Source organism: Grampus griseus, assembly GCF_964374135.1.
Source record: "Grampus griseus genome assembly, chromosome: 2".
NCBI lineage: Eukaryota > Metazoa > Chordata > Mammalia > Artiodactyla > Delphinidae > Grampus > Grampus griseus.
This window is the reverse complement of record NC_139018.1, coordinates 77,741,557-77,760,116: the sequence shown is the minus strand read 5'-3', so window position 1 is coordinate 77,760,116 and position 18,560 is coordinate 77,741,557. Positions and strand designations below refer to the sequence as shown.

General features: G+C 41.2%; 1 protein-coding gene across 1 annotated transcript in view; it reads right to left on the bottom strand.

The window, feature by feature from the left end:
• Positions 1-2,050: 2,050 nt before the first annotated feature.
• Positions 2,051-18,560, bottom strand: part of LOC309819268 (transmembrane and coiled-coil domain-containing protein 5B-like) — a gene marked incomplete at both ends in the record, with an annotated part of 53,229 nt that continues 36,719 nt past the window's right edge. The window contains 3 exons of the mRNA XM_082649392.1: positions 2,051-2,246; positions 3,362-3,408; positions 3,671-3,746. Of these exons, the coding sequence (XP_082505518.1) occupies positions 2,051-2,246; positions 3,362-3,408; positions 3,671-3,746 (319 nt within the window). The remainder of the gene's footprint in view (positions 2,247-3,361; positions 3,409-3,670; positions 3,747-18,560) is intronic.

The following is an 18,560-nucleotide window of genomic DNA, read 5'->3' as shown; positions in this document are numbered from 1 at the left end:
TGCTTCTGTAACATGGATTTCCAAGACAACTTTAAGGTTTCAAATCCCCAGTGAAACGCTGACTGCAAGTGAGGGGCTACCTAGTCGCAATCTTCCTAAGCCGGTATTTCCTAGCCAGTCTTGAATGTTGGGACAGACCCACATTTGTCTAGAACGTGTTGGTGGGAAGGGCTGGGTGGTGGAGGAGAGCCTAGGCCTTCCATTTGCTTATGAGGGACTGTGACAAGAGAAGGGAATGACTCAGGAAATACTACTCTGTGGATACATCTCTTGGCCAGTTGCAGGCGTTTTCTTCACATACACCTTTAGTTTAGAATCACCCAAATGCTGAGATCCTCCAGCCTAAGGCATGCCTCTGACAGTGAACAGTGGATCGGCCAGGGTCTTGGCAGGAACCGGAACTCAGCTCGGAGGATTCCAATGAAGAGAGTTTAATGAGGGGACCATTACAGAGGTGTGATCAGGGAATCAGCAAAGGAACCTCAAACGCACCAAGGGGCACACTCCACGTTCAAGGCCACATACTTGCTCTCTCCCTATTGGCCGTACTACCCCCCTGGTATCCATATGCCTCCTTCATCGCCTTCAGGTCTTGGTTATAACACTACCTTCTCAAGGGAGCATTGTAACTGTTGCTCATCGTCATTCCCGCCCTCCTCCCCCACCTAACTTTTTAATATATCCTAATATCATCTGATATTTTTATATTTTAATTATTTATTATCTGTATCTACCCACTACAAGTGCAGAGATTTTTGTCTGTTCCATTCATTGCTATAATCCCAGCACCTGGAATACTGCCTGGCCCAAGGAAGAGGTTCAGTGAATCTTTGTTGAATGAATGAATGAATACTAACTGTACTTGTTAGAGCTCAAAGAATTGTCCAAGATCCATCTTTCTGCTTCAACTTGCTGATCACACTCCTGCCCTTTGGAGGGAAGCCTCTGAAATGCACTAGAGCTTGTATTTGGCCACAAGAGGGTGGTGTTGATCAGCTTTTCATTTTTTTAGGAGGCTTCTGAGAACGTTCACCCTTTCCTCCTTAGACTCCCCCAAAAAAACGTGGGATAGTGTCATGTCGGCAGCCAAAGCAAACATACAGTGTGTCTCTTCCACCCTGACATTGCTGTGCAAGTGAAATTCGGTTAAAACCTTTGTCAGGAATGGTCTTGGAAGGAGAAAAGTCAGCAGAAGGCGAGAACCTCGGGAATGCACAGGAGGAAGGAGCTGCCAAACGAAGGTGCCCCCGCCATTGAGCTCTGGTACCCAGTAGACACCACCAGCTGGTCACACAACCTCGTGTTTTGTGCCACATCCTCCTACCTCCCTTCCCTTTCTTTTTTCCCCCTTCCCTTTCTACTGCCAATGCCCAGTTGGCTGTACCGGCAAAAGAAAGAGCTCTCATAATACAGGTCAAGGCTCATGGTTCCAGCTGTTACCCTCCAGATGCCACAGAAGGGACTTACAAATTCTTCAAGGAATCTTTGTAAAGACACGGTTCTTGGGGCCGTGAGGGATGAAACAGAATCAAGGGGTCAGAAGCCCTGCCGTCAAGACACACAGCAACAACACTACAAGGCACAAGTGGGCAGGGCAGTAAGGGAAGCCCGGAGAAGGTGCATTTGAATTACGATTTGAATTTATTATAGCACTTGAATTTTAGGGTAATTTTCTTCTCAATTGAGAATGAGTAACCTTCCGAGGACATGTAAAAGGTCAGCTTTTCAGGATATCCCACTCCTGGAAGGCATAGCATAAGATAAAATAAAAGAGCTTTAGGGAAGATAATGCATTGTTATCTTCCCTAAAGGACTCACAGACCAAATTCACAGACCAACACAGTGAACTCTGATCAAACATATTTTTTATTTGAAAGAGAGACACTCTGGAGAAAACGCGAGGGACGAGAAAGAAATGAAGAGGTCGGATGTCAAAGCAGCAGCTCTGAGTCAAAGCTCCACTTCCTTCCTGGCCCATCCCCCAACTGGGGCCACAGCCACGCCCCCCTCTCCGCTTGGGTGCAGTGTGAAGCCCCCAGGTCACTCCAGACTAATGTGGTAGAACTTCTACCTCTAGAGTGAGGACGGGAAATAAGATGTCCCTCAGCCTCTTCAAGGTGTCTCTGCTCATTACCATGGGTAGAGCATCTACAAGGAGGTCTGGGTTTATGTACTGCAGGTAGAAAAGCACATAACCCAGCAGCCTAATGAAGATCATGACCATGAAGACAAGATACCTGAAATGCCTGCAAAGAGACATTCATCGTTAGCATGGGGGAAAAAGATAGCCCAGGATCCAGCCGCATGAGGTCAACTTCACACTTATAAATGACTGATGAATTGCTTTCTTCAGGCCAACCTGATGGGGAAGTGGGGAATGGAGACACAAAGGGTGAGGGTAGGGGATAGGTGATAACAGAAAAAGATGGATGTGGTGGTAAGGAATTGAATACAGCCCTCCTGACATTTAAGCCCTCCAACAGAATAGGTGTCCACATAGAAGAGTTGAAGGTGCAGAAAAATAAGACCTTCCAGGTACTATATACGCAGGCCTTTGTGGAGGTTGTCAGAAAAGGTTCAGGACTGTCACACTTGTGAGTCTCATGATCAGTGGCCCTCTTCAGGCCCACTGTAGAAAGCAGTCCTAGAACTTGAAATAAGTCTGGGCCATCTCTGATACTAACATCCACATAAAATGGTTAAGGTTGATTTTTTCTAAACAACAAGTACCAAAAGAAACCAACTTAAATAATAATAGATTGTGTGTGTGTGTGCACCTGTGTGTGTGTGTGTGTCTTCTTGTGTACACCCACAAATTCCACCTGGAAAACTAACCTAAGGCTTTCAGTCTTTAACTATATTGAAATGGCATAAATTGAAGCTTTTCGTTAAAGTGCCACATGGAGTATTTTAGAGTTAGTGTCCTTGTTTCAGAACTTAAAAAAGAAAAGGCCTGGAGAGTTCAAGTAATTTTTTTTAAAAAAATTTTCAGCCTGTAATAAAAGAACTAAGAAAATTAATGCACCCTGAACTCTCTTTCCAGCAAAGAGGAGAGCAGATGATCAGATTTAGAATCTGAAAAACAGAAAGGGGCCCTACTATGGGTTGTAAGAATGGAAATTGAAACAGAAATGCAACCAGCAAGCTTCATCTTGAACTTCTCAGAAATAGCCACTTTCTGTTTTCAGAAAACAAGGAAGGAGGAGTTAGGATAAATCTGGGGCTGCCTGATATTTTCTGGTTGGTGGCTATGTTAATCCTCACTCCATATGCTCTTACCGACTTACTTACTCCTACGGAGTGAAGATGACCTAGACCAGGAAAAAAAAAACAAAGAAACCAACAAGATTCTACCACTTACCTGCTATACCAAAAGATTCTCTTCTGTTTCTTAATGATGGTCTTCTCCTGTGAGAAGCAATAAAAGCCACAGGGGTGCCTGTTCATGTGCTCACAGAGAGGCAGTATAGCAGGGTGGTTAGAGACCTTGACCCAGAAGTCACTGGCTCTGCCACGTCCTAGCTGCCATGGTGTGAAGCAAGGTACTGAGCCTCATTATTTCCTAACTCTTTGGTTATTGAAAAGAAGGGGAGGGGGCAGGGGGCAAGAAGAGCGAAGCCAGAGGAGGAAGGGATAGAGGAGACTCCAGTTTGGGACAAGGAAGACTTACCATGTTGCTTTGGATGGTCTCCACCAGAACTGACCCCGGTTTCACTATATGGGAGGAGTTGTTCTGGGCTTTGAACCTGGGTGAGAAAAATCAGATCCAAGAATTAAGTAACATAATCCGTGGGACTGATGAAAGGGGATTTTCTAAGTCATGCAACATCTATGATTTATTTCCTAGATTCTTGATAACATTCACAATGTACAATATTCAAAATTTATAATTGGTCAATGTACAAAGAAACAAGAACTTGTGGTCCATTCTCAAGAGAAAAGACAATCAATGAAAAGTAACATGACACAACCCTGATGTTGGATTCACACTGCAAAATGTCTGTCTTCTGGTGGCAGTTCAAACCTCAGTTCGAGTCTGATATCCTCAGCTGGGCTGTTCACAGAATGCCCTGGGCGTGCGTGGTTTTGGAGGTCAGCCTGCGATTTGGGCCGAGTTTAGATAAAATTTGAGGCTCTCCCTCTCTGGCTCTCTGTTTTTTATCCAGCAGTTTGACTACCCCAAACTCTGTCCTCTATTTTCTAGCCCAGACAGACTAAGTTTTCTCAAGGTATTTTAGTTGACCCTCACACACCAAGTTTAGCTTGCCCTCAGTCTAAAAGTGATAAAATGGGGAAATGATCTCCTGCCTTCCCTTCTTCCAAGTGTCAACCACCCTCCAGAATCTGCTTGGTTTTATTCACTCTCCAGTGCCTTCCAACTGTCCGTTCATTTCTCTTGTTTTGTTGTTCAGAGTTTAGAGCTGTTTCCTGCCGGAGGGTCAGATCCAGTAAAAACTTACTAGGCTTTACATGGGAATCTTTTTGTAATCATCAAATAGAGAAGAAAGGGGAGAAGTGACACAGACTCCACGTTCTGGCCATGATGGAGTAGCTTGTATCAGGCTAGTCCAACTCTACAAGCAGCTATAAAAACTGGACAAAATACATAAAAAAGCCATTTGAATGCATTGAAGAATGCAGTCAGAAGACGAGGGGATACAAACCCTGAGCAAAGTAAACTTACTGAGGAAAGCTCCTCATGAGTTCTAGGCTTTTCCCCAAGGGCACTTTGTGGTACAGGGAATAGAGTCCAAGGAGCAGGTGGCAGCATCAGTTGGCTGAGGAGACAGGGATTGGAGTTTAAGACCATAAGGGGAAAAATCCAAGGCAGGGTTGGAGTCCTGAGTCTATCTATTCAAAATGTTTCAGCGTCCTGCCCTTGGGTGAGTCATTCATCAATTCCTTTGTTTTCGAGGGATAGTAGTACATGAATTTTCAACTGTGCAAAGGATTTGTGTCCCTAGCCCCCATGTTGTTCAAGGGTCAACTGAATCTATAAACCAATTGTATTTCTATATACTATCAGTAATCCATTAGAAAATCAAATTAACAAATACCTTATTTACAATAAAATCAAAAATATCAAATACCTAAGAATAAATCTGATGAAAGATGATAAAAGATGCACAAGCACACTACAGAAAACTATAAAACATGTTTATGAAAAATTAACGAAGATCTAAATACATAGAGGGATGATAATGTTCATGGCTTGGAAAACTCAATGTTGTTTAGATATTAATTAGCCTCCAAATTAATCTGTAGATTCCATGTAATTTCAATCAAGATCTCAGCAAGTTTTAATTTTTTTGGTAGAAATTGAAAAACTAATTTTAAAATTTATATGGAAATTCAAAGGGCCAAAAAATAGGGACTTCCTTGGTTGGCGCAGTGGTTAAGAATCTGCCTGCCAATTCAGGGGACACAGGTTGGATCCCTGGTCCAGGAAGATCCCACATACCGTGGAGCAACTAAGCCTGTGTGCCACAACTACTGACCCTGTGCTCTAGAGCTTGCAAGCCACAACTGCTGAGCCCACATGCTACAACAACTGAAGCCCACGCGCCCTAGAGCTTGTGCTCCACAACAAGAGATGCCACCGCAATGAGAAGCCCAAGCGCTGCAATGAAGAGTAGCCCCTGCTTGCCAAAACTAGAGAAAACCACGTGCAGCAACAAAGACCCAACACAGCCTAAATAAATAAATAAATAAAATAAACATTTATAAAACAAAACAAAGAGCCAAAAATAGCCAAGATAAGCGTTCTGTCTGTCCGGGTGTTTTTTTTCCCCCCCATTAAAAATCACTTTATTGAGCAATCACTGACATACAGAAAAGCATAAGTATGCATTTGTAAAACCATCACCACAATCTATGCCATAAACATACTCAGCATCTCCAAAAGTTTCCTCCCACCCTCTTTATTTTACTTTTTTATTTATTTACTTTTTTACATCTTTATTGGAGTATAATTGCTTTACAATGGTGTGTTAGTTTCTGCTTTATAACAAAGTGAATCAGTTATACATATACATATGTTCCCATATCTCCTCCCTCTTGCGTCTCCCTCCCACCCTCCCTATCCCACCCCTCCAGGCGGTCACAAAGCCCCAAGCTGATCTCCCTGTGCTGTGCGGCTGCTTCCCACTAGCTATTTACCTTACGTTTGGTAGTGTATATATGTCCATGCCTCTCTCTCGCTTTGTCACAGCTCACCCTTCCCCCTCCCCATATCCTCAAGTCCGTTCTCCAGTAGGTCTGTGTCTTTATTCCTGTCTTACCCCTAGGTTCTTCATGACATTTTTTTCTTAAATTCCATATATATGTGTTAGCATACGGTATTTGTCTTTCTCTTTCTGACTTACTTCACTCTGTATGACAGACTCTAGGTCTATCCACCTCATTACAAATAGCTCAATTTCATTTCTTTTTATGGCTGAGTAATATTCCATTGTATATGTGTGCCACATCTTCTTTATCCATTCATCCGATGATGGACACTTAGGTTGCTTCCATCTCCTGGCTATTGTAAATAGAGCTGCAATGAACATTTTGGTACATGACTCTTTTTGAATTATGGTTTTCTCAGGGTATATGCCCAGTAGTGGGATTGCTGGATCATATGGTAGCTCTATTTGTAGTTTTTTAAGGAACCTCCATACTGTTCTCCACAGTGGCTGTATCAATTTACATTCCCACCAACAGTGCAAGAGGGCTCCATTTTCTCCACACTCTCTCCAGCATTTATTGTTTCTAGATTTTTTGACGATGGCCATTCTGACTGGTGTGAGATGATAGCTCATTGTAGTTTTGATTTGCATTTCTCTAATGATTAATGATGTTGAGCATTCATTCATGTGTTTGTTGGCAGTCTGTATATCTTCTTTGCAGAAATGTCTATTTAGGTCTTCTGCCCATATTTGGATTGGGTTGTTTGTTTTTTTGTTATTGAGCTACATTAACTGCTTATAAATTTTTGAGATTAATTCTTTCTCAGTTGCTTCATTTGCAAATATTTTCTCCCATTCTGAGGGTTGTCCTTTGGTCTTGTTTATGGTTTCCTTTGCTGTGCAAAAGCTTTGAAGTTTCATTAGGTCCCATTTATTTATTTTTGTTTTTATTATCATTTCTCTAGGAGGTGGGTCAAAAAAGATCCTGCTGTGATTTATGTCATAGAGTGTTCTGCCTATGTTTTCCTCTAAGAGTTTGATAGTGTCTGGCCTTACATTTAGGTCTCTAATCCATTTTGTGTTTATTTTTGTGTATGGTGTTAGGGAGTGTTCTAATTTCATTCTTTTACGTGTAGTTGTCCAGTTTTCCCAGCACCACTTATTGAAGAGGCGGTCCATTCTCCACTGTACATTCCTGCCTCCTTGATCAAAGATAAGGTGACCATATGTGTGTAGGTTTATCTCCGGGCTTTCTATCCTATTTCATTGATCTATCTTTCTGTTTTTGTGCCAGTACCATACTGTCTTGATTACTGTAGATTTGTAGTATAGTCTGAAGTCAGGGAGCCTGATTCCTCCAGCTCCGTTTTTCGTTCTCCAGATTGCTTTGGCTATTCGGGGTCTTTAGTGTTTCCATACAAATTGTGAATATTTTTGTTCTAGTTCTGTGAAAAATACCAGTGGTAGTTTGATAGGGATTGCATTGAATCTGTAGATTGCTTTGGGTAGTAGAGTCATTTTCACAATGTTGGTTCTTCCAATCCAAGAACATGGTATATCTCTCCATCTCTTTGTATCATTTTTAATTTCTTTCATCAGTGTCTTATAATCTTCTGCATACAGGTCTTTTGTCTCCTTAGGTAGGTTTATTCCTAGATATTTTATTCTTTTTGTTGCAATGGTAAATGGGAGTGTTTTCTTGATTTCACTTTCAGATTTTTCATCATTAGTGTATAGGAATGCCAGAGATTTCTGTGCATTAATTTTGTATCCTGCTACTTTACCAAATTCATTGATTAGCTCTAGTAGTTTTCTGGTAGCATCTTTACGATTCTCTATGTATAGTATCATGTCATCTGCAAACAGTGACAGCTTTACTTCTTCTTTTCCAATTTGGATTCCTTTTATTTCCTTTTCTACTCTGATGGCTGTGGCTAAAACTTCCAAAACAATGTTGAATAACAGTGGTGAGAGTGGGCAACCTTGTCTTGTTCCTGATCTTAGTGGAAATGCTTTCAATTTTTCACCATTGAGGACAATGTTGGCTGTGGGTTTTTCATATATGGCCTTTATTATGTTGAGGAGAGTTCCCTCTATGCCTACTTTCTGGAGGGTTTTTATCATAAATGGGTGTTGAATTTTGTCGAAAGCTTTCTCTGCATCTATTGAGATGACCGTATGTTTTTTTCTCCTTCACTTTGTTAATATGGTTTATCACATTGATTGATTTGCGTATATTAAAGAATCCTTGCGTTCCTGGAATAAACCCCACTCGATCATGGTGTATGATCCTTTTAATGTGCTGTTGGATTCTGTTTGCTGGTATTTTGTTGAGGATTTTTGCATTTATGTTCATGAGTGATATTGGCCTGTAGTTTTCTTTCTTTGTGACATCCTTGTCTGGTTTTGGTATCAAGGTGATGGTGGCCTCGTAGAATGAGTTTGGGAGTATTCCTCCCTCTGCTATATTTTGGAAGAGTTTGAGAAGGATAGGTGTTAGCTCTTCTCTAAATGTTTGATAGAATTCACGTGTGAAGCCATCTGGTCCTGGGCTTTTGTTTTTTGGAAGATTTTTAATCACAGTCTCAATTTCAGTGCTTGTGATTGGTCTATTTATATTTTCTATTTCTTCCTGGTCCAGTCTCAGAATGTTATGCTTTTCTAAGAATTTTTCCATTTGTTCCAGGTTTTCCATTTTATTAGCATAGAGTTGCTTGTAGTAATCTCTCATGATCCTTTGTATTTCTTCAGTGTCAGTTGTTACTTCTCCTTTTTCATTTCTATTTTCTTGATTTGAGTCTTCTTCCTTTTTTCCTTGATGAGTCTGGCTAATGGTTTAGCAATTTTGTTTACCTTCTCAAAGAACCAGCTTTTAGTTTTATTGATATTTGCTATTGTTCCTTTATGTCTTTTTCATTTATTTCTGATCTGATTTGTATGATTTCTTTCCTTCTGCTAACTTTGGGGTTTTTTTGTTCTCCTTTATCTAATTGCTTTAGGTGTAAGGTTAGGTTGTTTATTTGAGATGTTTCTTGTTTCTGTGGTAGGATTGTATTGCTATAAACTTCCCTCTTAGAACTGCTTTTGCTGCATCCCATAGGTTTTGGGTTGTCGTGTTTTCATTGTCATTTGTGTGTAGGTATTTTTTGATTTCCTCTTTGATTTCTTCAGTGATCTCTTGGTTATTAAGTAGTATATTGTTTAGCTTCCATGTATTTGTACTTTATACAGATTTTTTCCTGTCATTGATATCTAGTCTCATTACACTGTGGTCTGAAAAGATACTTGATATGATTTCAATTTTCTTAAATTTACCAAGGCTTGGTTTGTGACCCAAGACATCATCTGTCCTATATAATGTTCCATGAGCACTTGAGAAGAAAGTGTATTCTGTTATTTTTGGATGGAATGTCCTATAAATATCAATTAAGTCCACCTTATTTAATGTGTTATTTAAAGCTTGTGTTTCCTTATTTCTTTTCATTTTGGATGATCTGTCCATTGATGAAAGTGGGGTGTTAATGTCCCCTACTCTGATTGTGTTACTGTTGATTTCCCCTTTTATGGCTGTTAGCATTTGCCTTATGTATTGAGGTGCTCCTATGTTGGGTGCATATATATTTATAACTGTTATATCTTCTTGGATTGATTCCTTGATCATTGTGTAGTGTCCTTCTATATCTCTCATAATAGTCTTTATTTTAAAGCCTATTTTGTGTGATAGAAAAATTGCTACTCCAGCTTTCTTTGATTTCTATTTGCATGGAATATCTTTTTCCATCCCTTCACTTTCAGTCTGTATGTGTCCCTAGGTCTGAAGTGGGTCTCTTGTAGACAGCATACATATGGGTCTTGTTTTTGTATCCATTCAGCCAGTCTATGTCTTTTGGTTAGAGCATTTAATCCATTGACATATAGGGTAATTATCAATGTATGTGTTCCTATTACCATTTTCTTAATTGTTTTGGGTTTGTTTTTGTAGGTGTTTTCCTTCTCTTGTGTTTCCTGCCTATAGAAGTTCCTTTAGCATTTGTTGTAAAGCTGGTTTGGTCGTGCTGAATTCTGTTAGCTTTTGCTTGTCTCTAATTATTTTAATTTCCCCATTGAATCTGAATGATACCCTTGCTGGGTAGAATAATCTTGGTTGTAGGTTTTCCCCTTTCATCACTTTAAATATGTCCTGCCACACCCTCTGGCTTGCAGAGTTTCTGCTGAAAAATCAGCTGTTAACTTTATGGGGATTCCCTTATATGTTATTTGTTGCTTTTCCCTTGCTGCTTTTAATATTTTTTATTTGTATTTAATTTTTGATAGTTTGATTAATATGTGTTTTGGTGTGTTTCTCTTTGGGTTTTCCTGTATGGTACTCTCTGTGCTTCCTGGAATTGATTGACTATTTCCTTTCCTATGTTAGGCAAGTTTTTGACTATAATCTCTTCAAATATTTTCTCAGACCCTTTCTTTTGCTCTTCTTCTTCTGGAATCCCTATAATTTGAATGTTGGTGCTTTTAAAGTTGTCCCAGAGGTCTCTGAGACTGTCTTCAATTCTTTTCATTCTTTTTTCTTTATTCTGCTCCCGGCCAGTTATATCCACCATTTCATCTTCCAGCTCACTTATCCATTCTTCTGCCTCAGTTACTCTGTTATCAATTCCTTCTAGAGTATTTTTAATTTCAGGAATTGTGTTGTTCGTCACTAGTTGTTTGCTCTTTAGTTCTTCTAGATTCTGTTAAATGTTGTATTTTCTCCATTCTGTTTCCAAAATTTTGGATCCTACTTTACTATCAGTACTCCGAATTCTTTTTCAGGTAGGTTGCCTATTTTTTCTTCATTTATTTGGTCTGGTACATTTTTACCTTGCTCCTTTGTCTGTAACATTTTTTTTTGTCCTTTCATGTTTTTGTTTTTTTGATGAGTGGTGGTGTATTCCTGTCTTACTTGTTGTCTGTCCTGTTATGTCCAGCACAGGAGTTTGCAGGCAGTTGGGTAGAGCTGGGTCTTGGTCCTGAGATGAGGACCTCCAGGAGGCCTCATTCCAATTGATGTTCCCTGGGGTCTGAGTTTCTCTGTTAGTCCAGCAGCTTGGACTCGGAGCTCCCACAACAGGAGCTCAGGCCTGACCTGCAGCCTGGGAACCAAATCCCACAAGCCAGTCAAGTGGTGTTCCTCCCATCCCCTTAGGTGACTGTGATCCCCCAGTGGTGCCTGGTAGGTGCCCTAGTTGTGAGGAGATGAGAATTCCGCATCCCCCTAGTATGCCATCTTGACTCCACCTCCCATTTTCAGTTAATTTTTGAGCGAGGTGTATGTTGAGGTTCATTTTTTTTGCCTATGAATGTCCAATTCCTCCAGCACAATTTGTTGAAAAGACTAACCTTTCTTCATTGAATTGTTTTTGCACCTTTGTCAAAAACCTATTGGCCAAACCATGGTCTTTCAATAGGTTCTGCTGGTTAGATCCAGTTGTGGTGATACAACATTTAGCTCCTAGGCAAATGCTGTTGTAATTGAATATTTCTTCTTTCTCAGTGGCAGGGTAGAAATATACAGTTAAATCTATTTTTTTCTGGACTTTTCAAGTAACTCTGTTAGCCCTTAGTGAGCACATAGGTATGACTAATTAGTAAGATGTATTTGGATCTTTCTATTTCATATAACATAGTTTGAAGTTGTGGGTCCCCATAGATATAAACTTTTACAAGTATGGCCCATACTTTTTCCTGGCACAGTGTATAATCCATGAATGTGAACCATTTGCTGTTGGATAAATACTCAAATTCATGTCTTCTTGATATAGTTCCATTCATGTGATCCTAGCAAATAGAAAGAATGATATATGTATCAAGATGACAAAGACCTTTTTAACACTTCAATTTTTAAAAAATGAATCTGAAAATGATCAGCTCTTTAGACTTCCTATGGCCCTCCCGACACCTAGCAGTACATTTGTAATGATGCGGTGCATCAGCTCCCTAGTGGGAGCTCTAAGCTTCAGCGGCTTCGGGAAACAAAGAACTGATGCCTCCTATTTACTGTTTTTTGACTTCTAACTTTTTATTCTCAACACCTTGGTTTTACTGAGAACTGCTCCTGTTTTGTTCCAGTACCTGAGGCTATAGAAATGTTAATTTGCATGGCTGCAGAACGCAGTTTTAACCTTTTTCTTAGAAATGCCACAAGTCAGTAGGATTTGTGTTGTCATGCTATTTTAGTTCTCTACAAATATCACAACATGGCAAGACAAATTGTTGCAATGTCAGGAATTAACTTTGTCTTCTGATTAAGGAGTATTCATTTTCATTCATTGGATTGTATGCCTGGAAGATCAGATATGTAGATTTAATACATTTTAAAGATCTTGCATTCTTCACTTTATATGCAGATATGTGAAAAATGAAATCTTTTGAGATTTAGAACAGATCCACTTAATTTGCATTTTGTATAACTTTTCATAACATTAAGATTAAGTTGTCAATCAAAACTAATAGAATAAAATAAAAATTTCCTACATCATTAACAGAGAGTTGTTCACAAGGTAATGGTGGATTTGCACAATTTGTAATCAAAATTTATGATACCAGGTTGAAAATATAATAAATGACTTGATCACCAAAAAAAAAGTGTGTGTGCGTGTGTGTGTGTGTATGTGTGTGTGTGTATATTCCTTCCAGTCCGTCATGATAAGAAGCTTTTTTCATGATATTCTTAATATATGGGAGTGATCTATTCTCTAAGAATCACTGGGTTATGTTTAGGACAGTGGGATTATTTTAGATCAAAATAATGACAATATCAGATTCTTGAAAACTCCAAGATCTGTTTTCTCCTAAGGAGACCTATAATAAAGTGTGTTGTTGAAAACTTTGCTGGTGTCTTGCCTTTTATATTAGCTGGATTCACAGAAAAAATGAAAATCTCAGTTAGACAATGTTACTTATGGCCTAATAATTTATGTGCAGCAACAAGAATCTTATACACTGCCAGTGGGATGTAAATTGGCGCAAAACCATGGAAAACAATTTGGAGAAAACCACCTCTTCAGCAAAACCACTTTTGGAAAGCCGCAATTGGCAAAATAGAACATTCACTCATCCTACAAGCCAGTAATCTCACTATATAACCTATCCTAAAAATTTCTTGTGCATATACTCTAGGGGAGAATGTACAATAATTTTTACACAGCATTGCTAATAATAGCAAAACACTGGAAGCAACCCAATGTCCATCAACAGTATAATGGAAAAATAAAGTTGTGATATACAGCGGAAGAAATAATTTGTGATTATACTCAATAACATGGATGAATCCCCTAAATATAATGTTGACCAGAAGAGACAGATCGCAGAAGAATGTATGCATTCTAATTTGAGATAGACCAAGTTCAAAGTTGATTAAACTAGACAATATATTTTAGAGTACGTATGTAAATAATAAATATATTAAAAGAAACAAGGGGATAGTTATCACTAAAACTAAATAACCTAACTATATAACCACTAAAATTCATAATAGTGGTTAATATTCTGGAGGAGAGAGGGGATGAGTTCAGGATATGGTAGAGGAAAGTTCTGGAGTATATTTTGTTGTCTGGCCTGGGTACATGAGTGTTGACTACTAACCATTCCTTAGACATTACACATGTGTTTGTACACTACATTTATTCTCTACTTCAATAAAACTTGTAGAGGAAAGGTACTTTAGTTTCATGTTTTTAGTGTCTCAGTTCCCTATATCCGCAGGAGGTGTAGGGGTTGGAGGATGGAGAGTTCACAGGTAACAGCTGAAGGAAACAGAAATGGCCCTTTCACAAAAGGCAACCCCAAAACAGACTTTCCTTTCATCCAAGTCTGGTCTAGGCCTGTTTGAAACGATCACTCTGGGTCTGCCAAGACGAGAAAGTAATGGCAGGCATGGGTTTAAGCAGAAGTAGGAAACACCTGTTTCCAAAATGGCGGACTTGGTTCTGGGGCTCAGAGTTTGCAAACTGCCAATGGTGGGGAGGGGCTCATATGGGCCATGGACATGTGTTTATGACTGGACCCCCATGTGTTCATGATTTTTAAGCTAGTTGGTAGCAACTTCAAAACATGAGATTTCACATGAGAATCTTAAATTTCAGTTCCTCTTGAAAAATCAAACCTGGTAGCATTGGGTACCCATTTAGATGGAATATTCACTCTTCAGTTCAGCACGGCTCTCATCACCCCCCATTGGCTGACACCGAACTTGCTTATTTACGTGAGTGGACTGACCTCTGAAGGCATGAGCAGCACCTGGTTTGTGGGTTCTGTGACCACAAAAATGTGGCCCTTTTGCTTCTAGTACTCCAGAAAGAAGCCTGGGTATGGCAGGGGCCATAGGAATGCCCATGGAGGCTGGATGCTATGTGATGTGCTCTCTGAAGCAGCCGTGATGAGGGCCCCTGCATGGATCTGGTACGGAGGGATGAGGTTCAGCAGATATGGCTCAGGCCTCACAGCAGCTTGACGGGGGGAATGCCAGCAGGGATCATGATGGATGGCTAACTCTCCTCTCCCATTTTCCTGGATGACGAAAGCGGAGGATCCTGGTATGACACAAGGAAGAGTGGGTGGCGAGGGGAGGAATCAATAGAAACATACTGGTATTGGCCATATCATTGATCTTGAAAAGGTAGGCTGAGAAACGGATTTGACTTGAAGAAAAAAAAGAAATATGACCTTTTTTGCACCTTGATTACTGTGGGAACATTCATTCATGCTTTTTATGTGGTGTTTTACGATGACCTTTTTTTTTTTTTTTTGCGGTACGCGGTCCTCTCACTGTTGTGGCCTCTCCCGTTGCGGAGCACAGGCTCCGGATGCGCAGGCTCAGCGGCCATGGCTCACGGGCCCAGCCGCTCCGCGGCATGTGGGATCTTCCCGGACCGGGGCACGAACCCGTGTCCCCTGCATCGGCAGGCGGACTCTCAACCACTGCGCCTCCAGGGAAGCCCTACGATGACCTATTTTGATGGAAGTTAAAAAGAATATTAACGTCTAAATGTTTCCAGTCCCTCTCTCTCCTCCCATTTAGAAAAGAGAATCTTGTGTTTGCTAGTCTATCTTCTCTCTCTTCCTCACCCTCTGTTTATCAGTCCCAGAACAATTCCTATACTTGCAAATGCCAGAGCAGAATCAGAAATGGGTGAGGAAAAAGCCCAGATGACAGGAGGAGAGGGGAAATGAAGGAAAGAAGCCAAATTGAGTTCATAATAAAGCGCGGGAGAGAGGGGAGGGGTGAAAAGGAGAGGGGACTGGGTGGAAAGAGGGTGGGAGGTGGGTTGACAGGTGAATCAGCCTGAGGACCAGGTGGTAAGCAAGAAACCGGAGGAGGACAGGAAGGTAAAGACCAGCATGCTTCCATCGTGAAATAAATAAGACCCTCTCCTTAATATTTAAAATTTATTTGATATTTATGACAGACACAATTTAAAGATTGGAATCACTATTTGGCAGCAGGTGGGGACTGGGAGACTGAATTCTTATTTGAACCTGATGCCGTTACTTACGGAAACAGGGCAATGAGGATCCAGGACTCATAAGGGTTACCACATAGCATGGAATCCAACAGACCCAGAATCCGTAGAGGGAAGGTAGGGACTTTGAATTAAGGGGAGGGACCTTGGGCTTCCCTGGTGGCGCAGTGGTTGAGATTCCGCCTGCCGATGTAGAGGACACGGGTTCGTGTCCCGGTCCGGGAAGATCCCACATGCCGCGGAGCGGCTGGGCCCGTGAGCCATGGCCTCTGGGCCTGCGCGTCCAGACCCTGTGCTCTGCAACGGGAGAGGCCACAACAGTGAGAGGCCCACATACCGAAAAAAAATAAAATAAAATAAAGGGGGAGGGACCTGCCCAATTTTAGAACTGGGCGGGCAAATGAGCAGATGCCAGTGGAACAGACAAGATGTGGGCAATGTCCTGAATCCAAAGGGAGTCAGTAAGGCTGGTGCAAACAGGGATGCGATCAATCAGAGCTACAGCAGCAGCTGAGCGCTCTCTCCATTTCTCTACTGCCTGCAGGGGCAGGAGGCTCTCGTGGTTGGGAAGGAGGCCAGATGAAGTCAGGGAAACGCTGAGCTGAGCTGCTGCTGGGTCACTAAAAGGTCCTAAAAGGGAGAATGTTTGGTTAAACGTTTTCCACTTATTTGCCTCACCTGACCGTGCCTCACTGTTGATTGATGGGTGTTTATTTATTTGGAATATAAACGTGTTGATTTTTATGATAGCTGTCCTGTCAGTCATGCCACTCTAAGTATTGGAATTCAAATATATTCCAATTAAACTCATCTAAATTCTATGCATACTTGCAAAATGCCTATTGTTTATATAGTATTTGAATTTTGCCAATTGTGCCAATCGTGTTCTTTACAGTGTTTTTCCTATATCCAGGATTGCATCCAGGATCACACATTGCGTTTAGTTGTCATGTCTCTTTAGTCCCCTTTTTTTGGAACAGCTCTGCCTTCTTTTGTCTTTCATGACCCTGCTATTTTGAAGGGTGTAAGACAGTTGTTGCATAGAATGTTCCTCATAGTACATAATAATCTTCTTAATACTAAGAAAGATACAGAGAGAGAGAATCTTAGTGCTGAAGGAACCTGTGAAATTATTCCACATTGCTTAATTTTACAGATGAGAAATCTAGTGTATAAGCTAATTTAAAATTAATTTTAAAAGAGTAATCCAGACATTATAATCTCATTAGGCAGCTGGCACATAAAAAAGGTTTGATGAGGACTGTAGTATATTCAGAAGATTCCATGAAGGAATCAGGAGGCTGAAGGCTGGTGGGACTTGGTTAGAGAGAACACAGAGCACCACGTGCCTCATGAACAGGACTCCCCTCAGTGACAGGGACCACTTTGTTACATTTTCCAAAGACGGCCATAATAATAGGTCTTTCTAGGACTTGGCCACTTCCTTATCAAGTGAGGAGTCCAAGTCCCTTCCTCCTCGAATTTGGCCAAACTTGTGATTGTTTTCATAGATAGAATGCAGTGGCAGTGACATTGAGTGGCTTCCAAGGCTAGGTTAGAAAAGTCCATGCAGCTTTTGCCTGATTCCCCTGGAATTCAGCCACCATGCTTTGAGGAAGCCCAAGCAGCTCACAGAAAGGCTCACAGTATTAGGCTCACAGGCGTGGTTGAGCTGCTTGGCAACAGCCAGTGCCAACTTTCCAGCCGTGTGAATGAGAAATCTTGAAGGCAGGTCCTCCAGACCCCAGTCAAACAGCCCCACCTAACACCACGGAGAAGAGAATAGCTGTTTCCACGGGCACTTGCCCAAGTTGTAGATTTGTAAGGAAAAAGGAAAATATTGTTGACATGTACACACTGCTATATTTAAAATGGATAACCGGGCTTCCCTGGTGGCGCAGTGGTTGAGAGTCCGCCTGCCGATGCGGCGGACGCGGGTTCGTGCCCCGGTGCAGGAGGATCCCGCATGCCGTGGAGCGGCTGGGCCTGTGGGCCATGGCCACTGAGCCTGCGGGTCCGGAGCCTGTGCTCCGCGGCCGGAGAGGCCACAACAGTGAGAGGCCCACGTACAGAAAAAAAAAAAAAGGATAACCAACAAGGCCCTACTGTATAGCACAGGGAACTCTGCTCAATATTATGTAACAACTTAAATGGGAAAAGAATTTGAAAAAGGATACATGTATATGTATAACTGAATCACTTTGCTGTACACCTGAAACTAATGCAACATTGTTAAGCAACTTTACTCCAATATAAAATAAAAAGTTTCAAAACATAAATAAATAAGAATAATTTAAAAAAAGAAAATATTGTAACTGTCTTAAGCATCTAAGCTGTGTTTGTGGTTTTTTGCTGCACAGCTGTAGATAAACAAAATGCTGGCTAACCTTCGGGTGTCCCGTGAGGAGGAGGCAAGAACCAGGAGTGAGGTGCTTAGAATCCTTCAGACACATGAGCTTCTCTGGTGGTGCAGTGGTTAAGAATCCACCTACCAATGCAGGGGACATGGGTTCAAGCCCTAGTCTGGGAAGATCCCACATGCTGTGGAGCAACTAAGCCCATGTGCCACAACTACTGAGCCCGTGAGCCACAACTACTGAGCCCTTGTGCCACAACTACTGAAGCCCGTGCACCTAGAGCCCGTGCTCCTCAACAAGAGAAGCCACCACAATGAGAAGCCCACGCACCACAACAAAGAGTAGCCCCCGCTCGCCGCAACTAGAGAAAGGCCACGCACAGCAACGAAGACCCAACGCAGCCAAAAAATAAACAAATAAATAAAATTTAAAAAAAAAAAAGAATCCTTCAGACACAAAACCAAATATAGGGTTCCAGTTCAAGCATACTACAACTGCAGGGACCTGACCAAAAGAATTTAAACAGAGGGCTCTTT